Source organism: Perca fluviatilis, chromosome 5, assembly GCF_010015445.1.
Source record: "Perca fluviatilis chromosome 5, GENO_Pfluv_1.0, whole genome shotgun sequence".
Lineage (NCBI taxonomy): Eukaryota > Metazoa > Chordata > Actinopteri > Perciformes > Percidae > Perca > Perca fluviatilis.
This window is the reverse complement of record NC_053116.1, coordinates 4,561,080-4,580,042: the sequence shown is the minus strand read 5'-3', so window position 1 is coordinate 4,580,042 and position 18,963 is coordinate 4,561,080. Positions and strand designations below refer to the sequence as shown.

Sequence of the window (18,963 nt, the reverse complement as noted above, 5' to 3'; positions counted from 1 at the left end):
TGCTAATATCCCAACCATTTGCATGGCTGACTCAGTGTCTTACAAAAAAAGGATAAAAGATACATAATAAAACTTAATACAAATGAAAAAAAAGCGAGTTCTTCATATTCATAATTATTAAGACAGATTTTCCTTATTATGACTATGGCAGCTGCTTACCTATCTTGTGGAACAGTTCAGGGAGTTGCACTTCAACCTTCTCCCTTTGAAACATGTGGTACTCTGCCTGTTCGCAGATTGGTGGGATCTGGTTGAACTGTCGAGCCACCGAGTACGCCTCCTACAGCAAAAAGAGGGACATTTTTGACCCAATCCAGTTCAGACCTAATGTGCATAGATTCATTTTTAAAAGAGAAACCTGATCTGTAATAGACCCAAGGATAATCAAATAAAAATTATTTGTTGCACCCGAAAAGTCATGGAGAACACCAACACTGGCATCACTTGACCTGTTTAGACTGAATAATTTGGCCCTGACACCAACACAGTAGTGGTGGGCAGATCGATCCAAATATCGATAATATCAATACCAACGTTGGTATCGATATTGATCAATACCAGTGTAATGAGAATGATACTTTAGTTTCAGTTTCTCTCCAGTATGCACTGCTGCGGTTTTATCAAAGAGGCGACCTGGCTGTCTGTGTCTGTGTGCCGCTGCTTTAAAGTGGTCAAGTCCTGTCATAGCGCAGAGCAAGCACACTTTGCTCCTCCTCCCCCCTCTTGTGATTTGATGTTGTACCGTCACGTGACTCAGCGGCACCAGGCAAACAAGCAAGCAAGCAGCCAGGCCCGGCAGCGGCCAGCAACTCGCACACACACAAGCAGGACAGAGACGGAGCAGAAGAATGGCAGAGAGGAAGAGGAGTGCTGTGTGGCTATATTTTCAGGCCAAAAATGAAACGACGGCAAGCTGTATAATTTGTAAAAATACTGTAAGATTCAGTGTTAACACAACAAATGTATACAATATATGACCAAATTCTGTCCTGGGTTTTAACGTATTAACAATCCAAAGGAAAAATCACAAAACCCCTTAAAGGTCATGAAAATTCATTCAGATTTAGCAATTTGATGATTCATCCGCCTTAATTATTGAAACGTATCAGTATCGTATTGGCATCGTATCCGTATCAGCGATACTGGCCCCCTATCGGATTGATACGAAATTTTGCAGTATCGCACAACACTACAACACAGGCAGTGGGTCTTTTGGTTAGAAGGAACCAAATGGACCAATGAATGCATTTTCATATTTTGAGACTTGTCTGTGAACTCACCATGATCTCCATGGAGGTCCATCGTGATGTCCCCCAATACATGGCCATCCCCTGGTTGATCACATGGGTCATTGCCCTCACCGTCTCTACCAAAACAGCCCACATTAGCTAAGTTTCAGCAATCATCAGACAAAAAAAATGCCCAGGAGGAAAAAAAGGAGCAGGGGAAAAGGGGACCAGCTTAAATGAGAAGAAGAAGCAACAGCATAAAAACTGTACTGGCTTATATGTTCTTTATGTACGTTTTGGGTCCAGTATACGGTTGATCAATCAATCTTTACTGGAAGAAGCTGAATGAAGACACGTTTTTGAGTTACATTTAATTTTTATCATGTGTGTAATATGTATATTAATGTGTTGGAACAATTCAGTCAGAAGTTAGAAAGACATTACTGGGCGAGGGCAGATATAATGTGGTCTTTATTAGACAGTAAACAAACACAGTTATAGCCTAATAAGACACCATATTCCTATATTATGCTGTATTTGGAAATGATATGTAATGTTATATTAGACACAACTTATACTATACTTCAATGTTTCTCAACGGATGCGGTACCACGCCCCCAGGGGGCATTCAGAAGATGACAGGGGGCGCTGGAAGCAATATTTTGGAAAGGTGAGGTGTCCTTGGGGGGCGTTTGTTTGAAGGCTAGGTTATACCAAAGATTCACAATAACAATACATGTTTACACTTAAAACTACTTGCAAAAAACAGTAGTCTGCAACATTAAAAACTTCTAGTTTACAGCACTGCAAATGTACGAGACGGTGTATCATAACTCTTCTTCTCTTCTGTGCTTCTGTCCGCTTTGTTTGGCATGGCTCCGTGCTGCCTTCATGGAAACGGAACGTAGGAGCACCATCTTATATGAGCTCCGTTCTTCAGCGTGAAGCTGCGTTCAGATAAAAAAAAAAGCAGTCATCGCAGGGTGGTGTGGTGCCGGGAGTGTCACTGAAATGGCCTATTTGTGTTACGTTTTTTTTAACTCCCCAATGTAGCACAAGTAGACTGTATATTCTTTATAATTAATAATTAGTGTCTAAATATAGTATACTTAGACACAAATTATTAATTGTAAAAAATTCACAACTTTATGTCCGGAGACTTTTATTTTGAAATTGATTTACTTCCGTGTCATTCGCTTAGTGCAGTTAGGGTTTCCACTCATCCCGTGTTTCTGTGCAGAATTTGCTGATTGTACGTAATACTACTACTGCTATAACTTCATGTAGCACAATAACTAGATTATCTGTATTTCCTGACGTTGCAATGTTTAGTCGATGTTAAGCGTATTCATTCATGCCACAGTAACACTGGTAAATACTTCAATAATTAGCCTGTTCGAAATTAGCCTCGCTGGGTAATGTTACTAAGCTAACGTTAACGTTACCTGGCTAGCCAGCTAGCTTGCTCTGTAAATAATTTTTTGCTATTTCATCCAAAAGGAATGCAGATCTCATTTACAGTCTTTAAATGCTTTAATTAATGTTGTAATCATAGATATTCACGTAACATTAACATTAGGCCTAATTGTATTTCTTGTGTTTTATTACAAAATCTGCAACGTTAATAATAATAATTTACTCCTATGCTGTACCGTTTGTAACATTAACGTTACTATTTGTAATGTTAATACTTACAATCTTCAAGAAAAAAAGGCTAAAAACACAAAACACTTGTGCACAGGCAAACGACGAACAGCCCAGTGTCTCTCTGTGAAAGATCAGACAAGGCAAACTGCACTAGGCCATACACAAAACTGTATCTATCAATCAATCAATTGATTGATTGATACGGTTTTGTTAAAATACCACGAGTGTTTATTTTACCTGTGTGCTAATATATGGAAATCTGTGCATCAATCAGCTATTTTCGTTGTAATGTGTGACTAATTACCTTTTAAGAAAGTATAATAAGATCTAACAAGATCTGACAGAGGGAAACAAGGATGACCAACAGTCAATTTTGGCCTATAGATGTCCTCAGGCCTGGACCCTTGTCAATCTTGAGAAATTTAGGGCAGATATGACAATGTAGACTAAAGTTACAACAACTTCTTTGTTCATCGATAAATGCTCAAAGTGGCCGCCATGCCACGTCCACACCCTTGGACGAAAAGTTTTGCTTTTAATAACTTTTCATCTCTAAGGTCTTGAGATGGAACAGACCAAATTTGAAGTTAATCGGATGAAATCTCTAGGAGGAGTTCGTCAAAGTATAGCACCTTGACTTTTAGGCCTACTTCCTGTTGCCACTAGGGGCAATGTATACTAGAGTTACACCCACTTCCTGTTTCGTTGGCGAAACGCACAAAATGGCCGCCCCGCCACGGCCATGCCCTATGACGAAAAGTTTTTCTTTTAATTACTCTTTAAGCTTAAGATGGCACAGACCAAATTTGAAGTAGATCGGATGAAATCTCTAGGAGGAGTTCGTTAAAGTACGACGTGGAAATGGCCAAAATCTCACTAATTTCAAACTTTCAATTCAAAGACTTCGTATTGGGTTTAGGGTCATCTTGACATGATACACATGTGTACCACGTTTCGTTAGTTTACATTAAACGTACTGCCGGGGCAAAAAAGTTTTTAACTTTGTAGGAGGCGCTAGCGAGCCATTTTGTGTGCCTATTCCCGAAACCCTTAAAATACGTACATTTTCACCAGGCTTAATGCGACCGCCAAATTTGGTGAGTTTTTGAGTATGCTAAGCCCCTCAAAAAGGTGATTTGAATAACAATTCCTTCAGTTTCAATAGGGCCTTCCCGCTGTCGGTGTTCGGGGATACTGGCAGACGCCGCTCCTTGCGTCCGTGCATTTGCGTGGCACTCACACACTGTAAAGCATCACCAATGAAAAGGGAACTCTCTACAGAGTTCAATGATACCTCACACAAAAGTGTACAAGAAACGGGTCATTAGTTAGTAAAGGGGCCGTGGCTTAAGCATATGGGGCGTCACCAATAATAATCATCACCAATTAAGTTACTGTTAGCTAACAACGTTAGTTACCTCTTCTTAAAAAATCCACTCTGGATCCTGAGGTCTTAGCCAATTATAGACCTATATCTAATCTTTACTTTCTCTCCAAGATCCTTGAGAAGGTAGTCACTAATCAGTTATGTAACTTTCCACATAAAATAGTTTATTTGAAGATTTTCAGTCAGGATTTAGAGTGCATCATAGCACAGATACGGCACTGTTGAAATTTACAAATGACCTAACTGCTTCAGACAAAGGTCTCCGTACTTGTCTTACTAGATCTTAGTGCTGCATTCAACACTATTGACCTGTTACAGAGACTGGAACATTTAATTGGCATTAAGGTCAAGGTCAAGGAGTCTTTATTATTCCCGAGGGGCAATTCGTTTTGCAGCAAATAAAGTGCAACATAAACAACACATAAACCATACAGACAACAGACACTATCGATGGAGGACACAAGTAAATACATACTACACAGAAGTCCACATCTCACATTGAATTATTAACAAAACCTATAGCAGCAGGAACAAAAGAGTTTTTAAAGGAATCACACTAAGCTGGTTTAAGTCCCATCAGATCAGATCAATCTCAGTTTGATAATGTTAACTCAAGGCACGCATGCGGATGATACCCAATTATACTTATCAATCAAGCCAGATGAAACCAGTCAGTTAGTTAAACTTCAAGCATACATTAAGGAAATAAAATCCTGGATGACCTACAATTTCCTGACGTTATTGTCCTGGGCCCTAAACACCTCCGAACCTCATTATCCAAAGATATAGCTAGTCTGGATGGCATTGTCATGGCCTCCAGCACTACTGTCAGAAATCTTATTTTTGATCAAGATATATCCTTTAATGCCAACTTAAAACAAATCTAAAGAACAGCCTTTTTTCACCTGCATAACGTTGCCCAAATTAGGCACATCCTGTCTCAAAACGATGCTGAAAAACTAATCCATGCATTTCTTATTTCAAGGCTGGTAATTCCTTACTATCAGTTTGCTCAAATAAGTCCCTTAAGACTCTCCAGCTGATCCAGAATGCTGCAGCACGTGGGCTGACAAGAACTAAGAAATCATATTTCTCCTTCATTAGCTTCTCTGCATTGGCTTCCTGTAAAATCCAGGATTTAATTTAAAATCCTCCTGACCTACAAAGCTCTTAATGGTCAGGCACCATCATATCTTAACCCTTGTATTCTCCTTCGTGTCACAGGGACTTGTTTAGTTTCTCTAAATGTTGTGTTAGCCTGGCTACCCCCACTCCAACATTGACGTCTAATTGTCGGAGTGGCGGCACTTCCACTGTTTTCAAACGTCCCACCACTCCAACAATTTTTGTTTCCATTAGGGTTAGGGGTTAGGGTTAGGGAATAGCAGCATGTCGGAATAGAAGCATTACGGAGTGGCGGCATGTCGGACTGGCAGCATGTAACCCATTGCTGTGAAGAACGGGAAAATCTCCAGCACGGGCAACCACAGTGTGACCGCTTCAAACACGGTCAACTAGAGTGTGAGCTCCTCAAAACATGACCAACCAGAATTTGTCTTAGTCTGTCTTGTCAGTAACACAGACCGAGTTCTCAGCTGAGTTGATACAGGCTCCGGGCATTGTGGTATTTGCTAGACACACACACTAAGCTGAAATGTTTTTTACCCTGTAGATTGTACAGACATTCAGCAACACGGCAACACAGACAAGCTGCTATGACTGCTGAAGGCTGACGCTGGGCTGCAGCTGCTACCACTGCTGAGGGCTGACTCTGGGCTGCAGCTGCATGCCGGGACTCATGTCAGACTCCACGGCTATGCGAAAGAGCCTGTCGAATCCGGGCTCCGTGAGGGTTACAAACATTTGCACCCGTGAGTACTCTAGACAAGTTTGAGAACCTAAGTCTTCAAAGCACGGCCATGTGGCGACTAGAGCCTTTCTGACAGGATTCCATGTTAAGCTCAGCTGTAGGCTACTACAGTTCCCTGTGTGCCGTTACATTTGCACGCTCCTCTGTAGAAAAAGCAACACGGACGGAGACAGCGTTGCGTTGTGAAACACATTTGTTTTTTATTTCCACTGTTACAAGAGAGACAGAGAGAGAACTGAGGGCTGAGGACTGAAAGAGTGTGTGGGAGAACTGAGCTGACAGCGCAGCTGCAGAGCACAGCAGCTGCCTACAGTTGTGAAAACCATTTGGTTTTTATTGCATTTAGCGATTAGAGGTACACTCGCCTTTCTGACAGACTTCCATGTTCAGCTCCACTGTAAACTTAAAACGCTCCTCTTTGATAAAGCTTATAGTTAGGGAGAGAGCGCTTTCCTAGACTGGCAGGGGAGGGTGTATTTGCTACAGACATGGCACCCCTTCTCTTCTCTGCTTCTCTCCATAGTCATCAGATTCATCTATTAACCCTTATAGAGCTGACTCAGGTTTGCCTTGGATCAGCTCTTAATTATGCTGTTATAGTTTTAGACTGCTGGGGCACTTCCTTTGACACACTGAGTTCCTCTCTCTTTCCATCTGCAGTTTTCTTTGGATTAGGGTGGCACCTAAATCATGGTTGCAGCTGTCGCCGTGGTCCTGCGCCGTGCCCTGCTATGCCCTGCTACACCCTGCTACGCCCTGCAGTGCCTGCTACACCCTGCTACGCCCTGCTACGTCCTGGTATGCCCTGCAGCTCCCTGCTACGCACTGCTATGCCCTGGTACGCTCTGCAGTGCCCGGCTACAACCCTGTAATGCCCTGCTATGCCATGAACTACTACAACTACTATTTCTAGTCATAGTTCCATTATCTTTATTGTGACTATAATTGCCACTGTTCATCACACCTCCAACTGGCACCGTCAGACACTGCCAAGAACCTGGGTCTGTCCAAGGTTTCTCCCTAAAAGGAAATTTTAACATTTATTTAAAGGCTGTGTAACAAAATATTAATTCCAGATCGAAGCTTATATATTATATATTAGGTCTATAGCAAAGTTGTTTTGGTGCTGGCCTGTTTTGTCCATCAGCCTCATCTCAGCCACACACATTTACTGTTATCTATAAATCAGGAGCTATTTGAGCTCTACTCCATAAAAGTGGACAGTTAAGTATTCTTAATAGTCTCATAGTGAAAGCAGCAACACTTCATAAAAATTGATTACTGTGGAAGAAAAAGTTATTTTACATCCAATTCAGTGGCTAGTTCAGATGAGTTTCATTCACTGCGCAGTGGAGACAGAAGTCCTCAAGAAGCTGTAAAATTCTCTCAAGCCAGGGTTTTATACAAGGTTACACTAAACAACAGAATAACAAAAAGCTGAGAAGACATTCAGCTCACCAGTCTGTCCAAATATTTTTGCATAGATTCAATACTGTCTGCTTCAACTAATCAAAAGTGCTTTGATTAGTTAAAGGTGCCCTGCCACACAAAACCGTTTTTACTTGTATTTTTATGTGTTTGTGTTATGTCGTGAATGTGAATTAAACTGCTACCTCCTCTGTCAGCTCTAGCCACTGAAAAGAAATAAGCAGAGAAATTGGGCCAATTACAAAAGCTGGTCAGTTTGACGTGGTGTTGCCTGAGCTCATTACTATTCAGGAGCTCGCCCAGGATGCTGATAGCCAGGCTCTCATTGGCTAGCTGTTAGCCAATCAAAGTCAAGCAGCTTAGCTTGTTGAATATTAATGAGAACTGGCACAAATCAAGCTGAGTCTTCCTGCAGGCTTTCTATACCACACTAGAATGGCTTGAAACAAGGTAACCAAGGCATTTTTCCACAAAAAAAAGTCCATGGTAGAACATCACATTCAGACATCACCACAGTAATGAAATACGTGTGGCAGGGAACCTTTAACATGTGAATTTCTGTGGGAGCTAACCTGGGCTCTAAACAAAAGGTCTCACTCACAGTGACCAAAGTAAAATGCTAAGCTAGAGAAAAGGCAGACAGACTTAATAAATCAGGAGACACTAAAAGTTTGTTGATTAGGTAAATTAAATAAAGTATATAATATATACAATAAGTGGAACTTAATCAGTGAACAGGAAAGAGGATATTAGGATAAAATGAGACTACAACATTACCTATTAACATGAAGAACAAAACTTTAAAACAGTAAACAACATTTTGAAATCTTACTGATTGTGGGCGCCTGGATAGCTCAGTTGGTAGAGCAGGCGCTCTACCAACGTTAGAGGTTTACTTTTTGACGCAGCAGGCCTGGGTTCGACTTCGACCTGCGGCCCTTTGCTGCATGTCTCTCCCCTCTCACTTCCCTTTCATGTCAAAAAGGTCTAAAATGCCCAAAATAAATCTAAAAAAATATATATATCTTTTTTATTGCACCACAGTTGTAATTGTAACTGTGAATTAGGTTATTGTGTGGATATCTATGCTACTATGTATAAACACTTGCAACTCTGGACATTTTAGACTTCTCTAAGGAAAAGCTCTTGACTGGATAATTTTTAAATCAGTGTTCATGTCTTATAAAGTGTTATGATGCATTCCCAAGTCTTGTTGGACCAGGCGAAACTTGCGTTAATAAGCTTCAGTACAATTTCCCATTCATAAAAAGTAAAGAAACAAGACTGATCCGTCGCAGGATAGGGACACCCACCTTCTATAGGTGTGTTAGGATCTGGTCGATTCGCAAAAACCACGTCTACGTACTCCAGCTGAAGTCTCTCTAGTGATGCCCTTAGACCTGTTTGATATAGATAATTGCATATTGATTGTATTATTACATACATTCATTCTGATGTTATGTGGCTATGGTGACACATGCAGCTACACAAATACTTGTCATGATAAAATTCTAGTCTGTGAATAGTTATTCACAATGGTAGCATAAAATCTTACCTTCGATTATATGTTTTCGAGACAATCCTCTTTCCATTTCTGCTCTGAAAAAAAAAACATCTTTCATTTCAGAACTCAAGGTTTGAAAACTAGAACATTTCAAAGGAATTCTAATTGGTAGTTGGTCATTGCTATATTGAATACATTCAAGCACAAAGCACAGACCTTTTTTGTATTTAAGTCCCTTCTTTATAAACATGACATATCAGTCAGGCACGCTTGCAAGAGACTGAGCTCCTACACTCGCCTCTATATTTCATTAAATAACCAGGTCTATTACTTTTTCTTTGACACCAAATCGTTTGGTCTGTTGTCACGGTGACTCGGTGAAACACCTGCAGGCATGAAAGAGTGGGTCTCGTTGTTGCCTGAGCTGTCTACTCGTTTGGAGAAATTTGCTAGCATATCTGCGGCTAATGGAGTGTTGGCTAATGTGAACACATTCTCTAATATGGAGGAATTAATCGACCGGGTCTTGGAGAAGCAGCTAAGTGTGCTTAAATCAGTGATCTACAGCGCAGTGAAGGAAGTGCTGGCCGAAATGAATGCCTCACAGCAACACACCGGGGCAGAACCTGAGAAGCATGAAAGCATGGTATGTGAGCCGGACCAATCTTACTGCGTCACACTCAAGATCCAGCGGCTTTGGCTGCCTGAAGGGATACAACTCACGCTGAACGCAACTCGGACTCATTCATCTGCCGTGCTGCCCTGGGAACGACCCGCGGGGGGAGAGAATTCGCCTTTGCTGCAGCCGTGGAGCCCGGTGTTTTCTGGCTGGAATTAGAAGAAGAAGAGGACGCGCTGACCGTCCCGCGGCGCAAGGAACTGGAGAGCGACCGCGGGACTTTGGGCCGCGACTGGAGGACTCAGCACCTGTGGACTAATGGCATTTGGGCCACTGCACTGAGTTTGACTGGAGGACACTGTGGGCCTAATTTACTAACACTAGTGCAGTTTGCACTGCGTCTGTTTATGCAAGTTCGGTAATAGCGCAAGCTATGCTTCCACATTTTGCGTAGTATTTATCAACCCTGACACCCATCAGGCAATCAGCGTCTTTCTCCGCCCACTAGACCGTAAATTGCGCTGTAGCAAAGCGGTACTTGTGCGATATGACTGAGTGCAGACCGTGATATTCCCACTGCTGATGCTATGACTGTTTGACATGATCCTGATGCCAATATTTGTAATGTAGCGAGGAGTTTAACAACTGCTGGAATGGGATGTGAACGCTGGGAGATTCAATTTCATCTTTGATTTCTTCCAGTAACTCTAATATTGCATGGCTGCTTGATCTGTAAAGCTAAATTATGTTGTGTTCACTGACAAAGTGTGATTCTTGTGTTAAAAATATTTTCAGCCTCGCCTATGTCTTCGTCTTGCTCAAATTACTGTTGCCATTTCACCAGCGGCATAAAGGTCTACGAGGAAACTCGATTGCGGCTGGTTTAGACCTGCTTTTAAGAGGCGGAGAATTTCCCCCGCAGAATAGAGACGCGCTCTTACTGACCGTCTTTGTAAATACCACGGAATATATAATTAGGTGCACTTTGCGCTTATCCTCCCACCTTTTGGGTGGAACTCCCACCTTCTACCCGCCCCTTCCAGCTTAACGCATTGAAAGCGCGACTTGTCTCTTCTCGCTCATGTGGCAGACAATCTGCGATTTTACCCAAGTGCGTCCTGTTTGTAAATAGCCCGCATCGGTTACGTCCGTCTTTGCGACCAATTAGCGCCTGGAAACAGGCGCAAACGGCTTGATAAATCTAGCCCTGTGTGTAAGTTTTGAAACCAACTGTTGGAGGGACACCTAATCAGACTGTAAGGAATGATGAATGCTGGCTACTCAGTCTACATCCATCTATAATTTTGAGGACACTTAATCGGGCTTAAAAAAGGGAACATGATGAATCCTGAGGATGTGCTATGTAAGTTTCGTAACTAAGCTTTAAAGAAATACTTAACCAGACTGAAAATACATGACCAATACTGGCTGGTAATCCTAAGGATACTGTATGTAAGTTTTGAAGCCAAGCTTTAAAGGGACGCTTAACCAGACTGAAAATATATGATAAATGCTGGCTGGTCAGTTTACAGTTTATGTTTGTTAACAATTAAGCTAGACTGAAAGAACATGAGGGATATGGTCTGTTCAGCTCATAGTCTGCTTATTGCACCAACTAGATTGGTCTGTTTTTCACACAGCTTAGTCCAGAAATTGTTTGAAGGTTTTGTTCATAACAATATTGTTCATGTTTAACATAAGAATTCACTAGACCTGTTTCAATTAACCTGTGACTTAAGACAAGAGGTGTAGTTTTGAGCCGGAATTTTGCGCAAACTGCGTTTGATGTGGACACGCATCTTACAAATAGGGAAGGGGGTCTGCGGTCTCAGAGGGTTAGGGGATCTATTTTACTTTTTATGCTCAGAGCTAACAGTTCAACCTTTGCTAAAGATTTGTCAGCAAAATCCGATAGGGTACCCGAGACACGTATGCATTTCAATTTTGAAGATGGCTGAGCTTTCAATCCTTTCAGTTAACATAAGGGGGCTTAACTGGCCCGTTCAAACAAGCTAAATTCCTTGATTATTTAAGAAGGAAAAACATAGATGTTGCACTTATACAAGAGTCACACTTACGTAAAAGAGATGTAAATCGTCTACAAAATAAATACTTTAAGGTTGCAGCCTCATCTGGTTACAACACCAAAACCAAGGGCTCCATCGTGTTGCTGTCACGGAAATCCGCACTTACTGTAGACAAAAGCAGTAAAGACTCTTCAGGAAGGATATCTTATATGTATAAGGAGTAAGAAAATAGCCTTTGTCTCTGTATATGCACCGGCTACATATGATGAAAGTTTCTTCCCACGCCTAACCAATGAATTGCTTTCTCTCAATGAATATTCACTAATTATAGGGGGATACATGAATGCAGTACAAGATTTAAACCAGGATAGATCAAGGGTCAATCACACGAAAGCCCAAAAACGCATATTGTTGTTGTTGTATGTTTAAAGCAGTTGTGGAATCCCACCGTTTTACAGACATGGATCCTACTATAATATAGTATATATTATCCTACTATATATATAATCCTACTAGCAAGGATTACACCTTCTTTTCCACACGTCACCTCACCCATTCCCCCATTGATTATATTTTGTGCTCCAGTGAGCTTAAGGCAATGTTCCACACGATAAAAATAGAACCAGCAATTCTGTCTGATCACAATGCGCTGATAACCACATTCCATTGTGATATGTTAGGAGAAAGCTCTAGGAGATGGCAATTTAACAATTCCCTTCTCCAAAACACAGCTTTTGATACAGAGTTTAGAGCCAAGCTGGCAGAGTTTATATCAATCAATACTGACTCAGTTTCGGACACGGCTTACATTCAGTCAATTTGAAGAAAAAGAGAGAGGCAAGGATTGCAGAGTTGGAAGAAGTTGTAAATCGTAGAACAGTCTCTAAAGACGTGTTTTTCTAAATCTACACATACTCTTTTAGTCACAAATTGAGCAGAGCTAAATGATTTGCTAAGAAGGAGAGAATTCATAATGCACAGAGTGAGGCAAAATTACTATTTTAATGGTTGCAAACCAAGTAAATTGCTTGCTCTGAATTTAAAATAAAGCGAATCCAGAGCTGCTATCAACAGCATCCGCACAGACAACGAATACTAAAGATATCACCGCCACTTTCCAGTCCTTTTATTCAAAGTTGTATGAATCCTCCTGCAATCCGGATCTGACACAGTGCCAAAAGTTCCTGAAAGAGCTAAACCTGCCTCTTCTTGACCCAGAGGAGGCAGAAGAACTGGGTCAACCTATAACGTTAGAGGAACTTAAATCAGCGTTAAAAACAGCTAAGAAAGGGAAAACACAGAATTCCATCAGAACTTCTTATACAATACTTTGACATACTAGTACCTACCATCTTACAAACTTTAACCTCGGCCATAGAGAGGGCACCTTTCATCAACAAACCAACACTGCACTAATTTCAGTCATACACAAAAAGGGTAAAGATCCTACGGAATGCTCAAACTACAGGCCCATCAGCCTCATTGGGACGGATATTAAGCTCTATTATTCCATGTAATAGAAGATGCCAAAAACAAAAAAAAACCCCACCCGGGTAAAAACCCCGCACGGAAAAAAGAGAAAAAAACCCCCCATCCCCTCCCCCCCCACCCCCCCCCCCCCATCTCAACGGGATGTGCCCGCTATCTCCCATGCTATTTGCGATCTTTCTTGAACCGTTAGCCCAAGCCATAAGGCAAAAATTAAATATGTAATGTCCAGATTAAATCCAATAACTACTCAATATTGTTATTTGCAGATGATGTTTTGCTGTACATCTCTGACCTTGAGGACTCATTATTATTAATACGAATTATTAAGTTCTTTAACGAATTTGGCTCAATCTCCGGCTATAAAATCAACTAGAATAAATCTAATCTTCTACTGAACGGACAGGTGACATCATCTATTAAATACCAACCCAAAGCAAAATTACATATTTGGGCATCACCATTCACGCATCACTACAGTGAGTTGTCCAGGACAACTATGAAACTATACTAAGTATAGTTGCCGGCATCGCTACGGTCCAGGATTGCTGTCGTTAAAATGAACATAGTTCCTCGTGTGAATTTCTTAAGTACAATGATCCCCTTACCCCCACCAATACATTTCTTGAAGAAACTTGATACCGTAATTCGGCAGTATATTTGGAATAATAAACAGGCCTGGCCCTCCCCAAACTTAAAGTGTACCACAGAGCTTTTCAGCTACGGGCCCTCAGAGTGTGGATGGACCTCTCATCTACAATCTCATGGTGAGAAATAGAGGAAAACCTCACTGGAAGTCTAAGACTGCAAGACCATGCCTTTACAACTGTGTTCAAAAAGTGTATGCTAGCCTATGGCCCTATTATCACCAAGTTTTCAGCCAAAGTCGACCACCACATACCAAACTGCATCCATCACAATTTATTGAACTGTATAGACATTCAATTCATATAAATAGCCTATCCAAGACCGTAATTAGCCTGCCATGGGCTACTGATCCCCAAACACCGGAAAATAATAGACCGTTATCGCTATTCACCCAAGTTAAATTTCTTTCATACCCATACTGTCAAGATGAAGACAAAATATCTCTAATTATTAAAACAAAGGCACTTTGTGGTGTCAAAACAGTACTAAGGCTTCGGTAATACAACTGGAACACAGGTACACGCTCCACAAGCGAAAAAACAAAAACAAGAATAAAGTCCAAAATCCAAGACAGAACAAACTAGGCACGGGTAACGCAGGATATAGCCACACGGCTACGACAATGGTACAGAATAGGCCTACTACAAGCTCAAAAACGGAGCCATAAAACACAAGGGTAAGACATCACTGAATTATATTAAATCAAATCAAAGTGAAGCAAGCCAGTCAGTCCTGACACAAACATTGAAATGGAGAAATGCAGCCTTAAGTTTTTGTAGCACACCAACAGCAAATTAAAGGCATAAAGATATTGGGCCGCACCCCTAGTTCCCACGGCCATGGGTCGAGGAGCAATTATGCTACACCAATAAGTGGCATTTGAATGCCCCAATTTGGCACAACATACACTTAATGTCTGGTAACAAACCTTTTGTTTATAACCAGTGGAGTGATACTCTAGACCAGCTATTCAATGATGAAGGTATGTTAAGTTTTGAAGACCTGAGAGCTAGCTTTGAGGTCCCTAGGACATCCTTCTTCCTTTTATCTTCGCTTAAGATCAGCCCTAAAATGTTATGGAGTACCATGAGTCTTGAGATGCACCCAATCATTAAATGGCCTGTTGATTCTCCGGTGAGAGGATTAGTGTCCAGGATTTATGCTAAACTGATGCAAGTATCTGTAGGAGAACTCCCAATACTAAAGAAATGGGAGCGAGAGCTGAGCCCGGAGGGGAACGTAATTAATTGGGAGACCGTTTGGGACAACATCTCCCACTGCTCCAAGAACCCAAATCACCAGCAGATCCACTTCAACATATGCCATAGAATATTGGACTCCTCAGAAGAGATATGTCTCTAAAGCCATTCCTACTCCCTATTGCACGGGAGTGTGAACAGGTGGATGAGTTTTGGAATAAAACAACATCAATAATATCTGATGTGATAGGATGTCGTATTCCTACTGACCCGATTGTTTTATTACTTAATGATGACTCTAAATTACACCTACTTGGGAGACAGAAGAAAATTTGGCTAGCTGGATCAACCGTGACCAAGAAAATGATAGCTCAGCGCTGCCCCCCCCCCCCCACTTGCTTTGTAATAAACAGTGGTTGGGGTATTTTCTGGACATAGTTATGTTTGAGCTCTCTACAGCAAGGATTAACAAAGCTTTTTGTTTTTTGTTTATTTGTTGTTTTTTTCTGGAGACTGCAGAGGATGGGGGGTGGGAGAGGGTTGTTGTTCTTGTTCACTTGTGTTTGTCTGTTCTCTATGTTCAAAAATATAAAAAAAAAACAATAAAAAAATTTATCTTTAAAAAAAAGAAAAAAAAGAGCAGACAACCTTGACCTGGATGATGATAATAATGATAAGCAGCCTCCTCAGTTTTGCCAATGGAGGGCCGTGGTATGCCAATTGACTATCACAAACAATACAGCCCCTCAGAATTCAATTCAATTTTATTTATAGTATCAAATCATAACAGTAGTTATCTCAAGACACTTTACAGTTAGAGTAGGTCTAGACCACACTCTATAATATACAAAGACCCAACAATTCCAGTAATTCCCCCAAGAGCAAGCATTTTAGTGTGACAGTGGTGAGGAAAAACTCCCTTTTAAGCCTGGTTCACACGGGACGATTTTAAAATTGTCGGCCGATTTTCCAATCCTGAGAGACCCCACACACGGTGATAAAAAATCACGGGTCTAACAGTTTTGGTCGTACAGTGTGTGGTGCGCAGCACACGGCAAAATCAACACATCACACACGAACCGCGATTTGACTCCCGAGCATTCCCAGGTCAGACGGGAAATCTCGCAAAATCCCTCGAGATCAAACGTGACTTCAGAGTAAACAATCATTCGCGATGAAGAGGATGCAGTGGCGATAGTTTGTAGTGTTTTTTTAACCAAAAGAAACGTTATCAAAAGAAAAGGCGATGGTGCAAAAAGACAACGCAAGCATGGACTATACTTGCTACATCATGATATGGAGGCGATTTGTTTTTTCTCATAGAAATGTCGTTAGGTATTACACAAATTAATAGAAACGTTCATATATTCGTTTCCATGTACTCTGGTGGACTGCAGTTGTGGATGTAGTTATGCCCATCGACTTTATTTATTTTACACAGGCTGCGTGCGTCGTTTGTCCCCCGGGGGACAAACACCCGAAGAAACGGGCCAAATAAATCCAACATGTTGGATATCCCCGATTTGAGATCGGAGTGGTCCCGACGTCCTTCCGAGCAGACGAAAGCAGTCTTGACACACCACACACGGCAGGAATATCTGATCAGATTATTTTACGATAATCCGAGCATCCTTAAGATTGTCGGGAGGGGTGAATCAGGGCTAAAATTGGCCTAATTATCCTGCCGTCTGTACCAGGCTTAGGGAAGAAACCTCGGTGGTGAGAAAAACTTCCTTTTAAGGGAGAAACCTTGGACAGACCCAGGGTCTTGGTAGGCGGTGTCTGACAGTGCCGGTTGGGGGTGTGATGAACATTGGCAATAATAGTCAAAATAAAGATAATGGAACAGTGACTAGAAATAGTATGGGCAGGGCACTGCAGGGCGTTACAGGACGTAGCAGGGCACAGCAAAGCATAGCAGGACGTAGCAGGGCACAGCAGAGCATAGCTGAGCGTAGCAGGGCACTGCAGAGTTTAGCAGGGTGTAACAGGCATAGCAGGGACCACGGCGACTATGGAGCTAGAACAGTCTCAATAAAGAAATGCACACACTACATTCACACATGCACACACAGGATTCATACATGCACACACATGATTCATAAATACACACACAGGATACACAAATGCGCACAAAATTCACAAATACACACAAAATTTAAAAAGCACAGAAGATTCACAAATGCATACAAAATTCACAAATGGACACAAAATTCACAAATGCACACAAGATTCAGAAATGCACAGGACAAGATTCAGAAATGTATTTCTGATGCACACACAAATATATCTTGATTTACAAACTGCTTGCGGTCTGTGGACTTCTTTGCATTTTGAGACTCCCCTGACGAGGCTCAACACACAAATGCATTTTTATAAACAGGGAATGATCTGCAACCAATCAGATATCTCCCTTGTTTTAGCCAATAACAAGAACGCACCCCAAGTGGGGGATTGTTTACTTATTAGCCAATTGAGAATGAGGAGGTGTTGTTACAGCACAGCGCCCCGCCCCCAGGGATCCCCCTTCCTCCATTTTGAACTGCTCATGTTCTATGTTTATGTTAGTTGCGGTGGTCTTTATTCTAGAGACGTCGGATTTATCGGGTGGCTGCAATTAGAAGAAAGGACTTTACTTTCGACCTAATCTCCCAGTCGATGGGAGTGTGTTCTCTGCATATTCATTCGGGTAAGTTCTCTTAAAATGTGTTTGTTGTCGGCTCTTAAAGCCACGAAGTGCACCTAGCTAACGTTGTTGCCTAGACTGCTAGCTAACTACAGTGCTTGCTAAGCATAAGTGAATTCACCCATGCTAATCATTTAACACAAGGCTGTCTTTCGTGCCATTTGTGTTTGTAAAGTTTAATGTCCGGTGGCATTTTCATTTCTTTTTATAAGCTGTTACTGTATATGCGTAACGTTAGCAGTGACTTAGAAATGTGTGTTTATCAGTTGTAGCTGCAGGATGGGAGGTAGAGCTGCACCTTGTTTACTTAACTAGCAACGTTAAATGAAAGATAAAATGTATAAGTAGTTTCCCACGTGAAGAGCATTCATAACGGTAAACATTTGTCTTGTGTTTGCTGCTGTCTTTTAACAGGGACTAAGGAACAAACAGAGGCTGCACTAGCATCACCAGAAGGGAGAGATGAGGAGGAGAGGGAAAGCAAAAGACAAGCAGGGATTATTTGCTATATTAGAGATTGCCATTCAAAAAATAAATGCATCAAATTAACTGATATGTATGTATGTATGTATGTATGTATGTATGTATATATATATATATACAGTGCCTTGCGAAAGTATTCGGCCCCCTTGAACTTTTCGACCTTTTGCCACATTTCAGGCTTCAAACATAAAGATATAAAACTGTAATTTTTTGTGAAGAATCAACAACAAGTGGGACACAATCATGAAGTGGAACGAAATTTATTGGATATTTCAAACCTTTTTAACAAATAAAAAACTGAAAAATTGTGCGTGCAAAATTATTCAGCCCCCTTAAATTAATACTTTGTAGCCCCACCTTTCGCTGCGATTACAGCTGTAAGTTGCGCGGGGGGTGTGTCTCTATCAGTTTGTGCAATAGAGAGACTGACTTTTTGCCCATTCCTCCTTGCAAAACAGCTCGAGCTCTGAGGTTGGGATGGAGGCGCGCTGAGGAACAGCAGTTTTCAGTTCTTTCCACAGATTCTCGATTGGATTCAGGTCTGGACTTTGACTTGGCCATTCTAACACCTGGATATGTTTATTTGTGAACCATTCCATTGTAGATGTTGCTTTATGTTTTGGATCATTGTCTTGTTGGAAGACAAATCTCAGGTCTTTTGCAGACTCCATCAGGTTTTCTTCCAGAATGGTCCTGTATTTGGCTCCATCCATCTTCCCATCAACGTTAACCATCTTCCCTGTCCCTG

General features: G+C 41.4%; 1 protein-coding gene across 2 annotated transcripts in view; it reads right to left on the bottom strand.

Annotated features, from left to right (window-relative positions):
• Positions 1–18,963, bottom strand: part of LOC120558632 (voltage-gated potassium channel subunit beta-2-like) — a 155,677-nt gene that overhangs the window by 7,022 nt on the left and 129,692 nt on the right. For both annotated transcript variants that reach the window (XM_039799714.1, XM_039799715.1), the window contains 4 exons: positions 9,117–9,160; positions 8,875–8,961; positions 1,281–1,366; positions 160–280 (listed from right to left, as the gene is read on the bottom strand). In XM_039799714.1, coding sequence (XP_039655648.1) covers positions 160–280; positions 1,281–1,366; positions 8,875–8,961; positions 9,117–9,160 — 338 coding nt within the window. The remainder of the gene's footprint in view (positions 1–159; positions 281–1,280; positions 1,367–8,874; positions 8,962–9,116; positions 9,161–18,963) is intronic.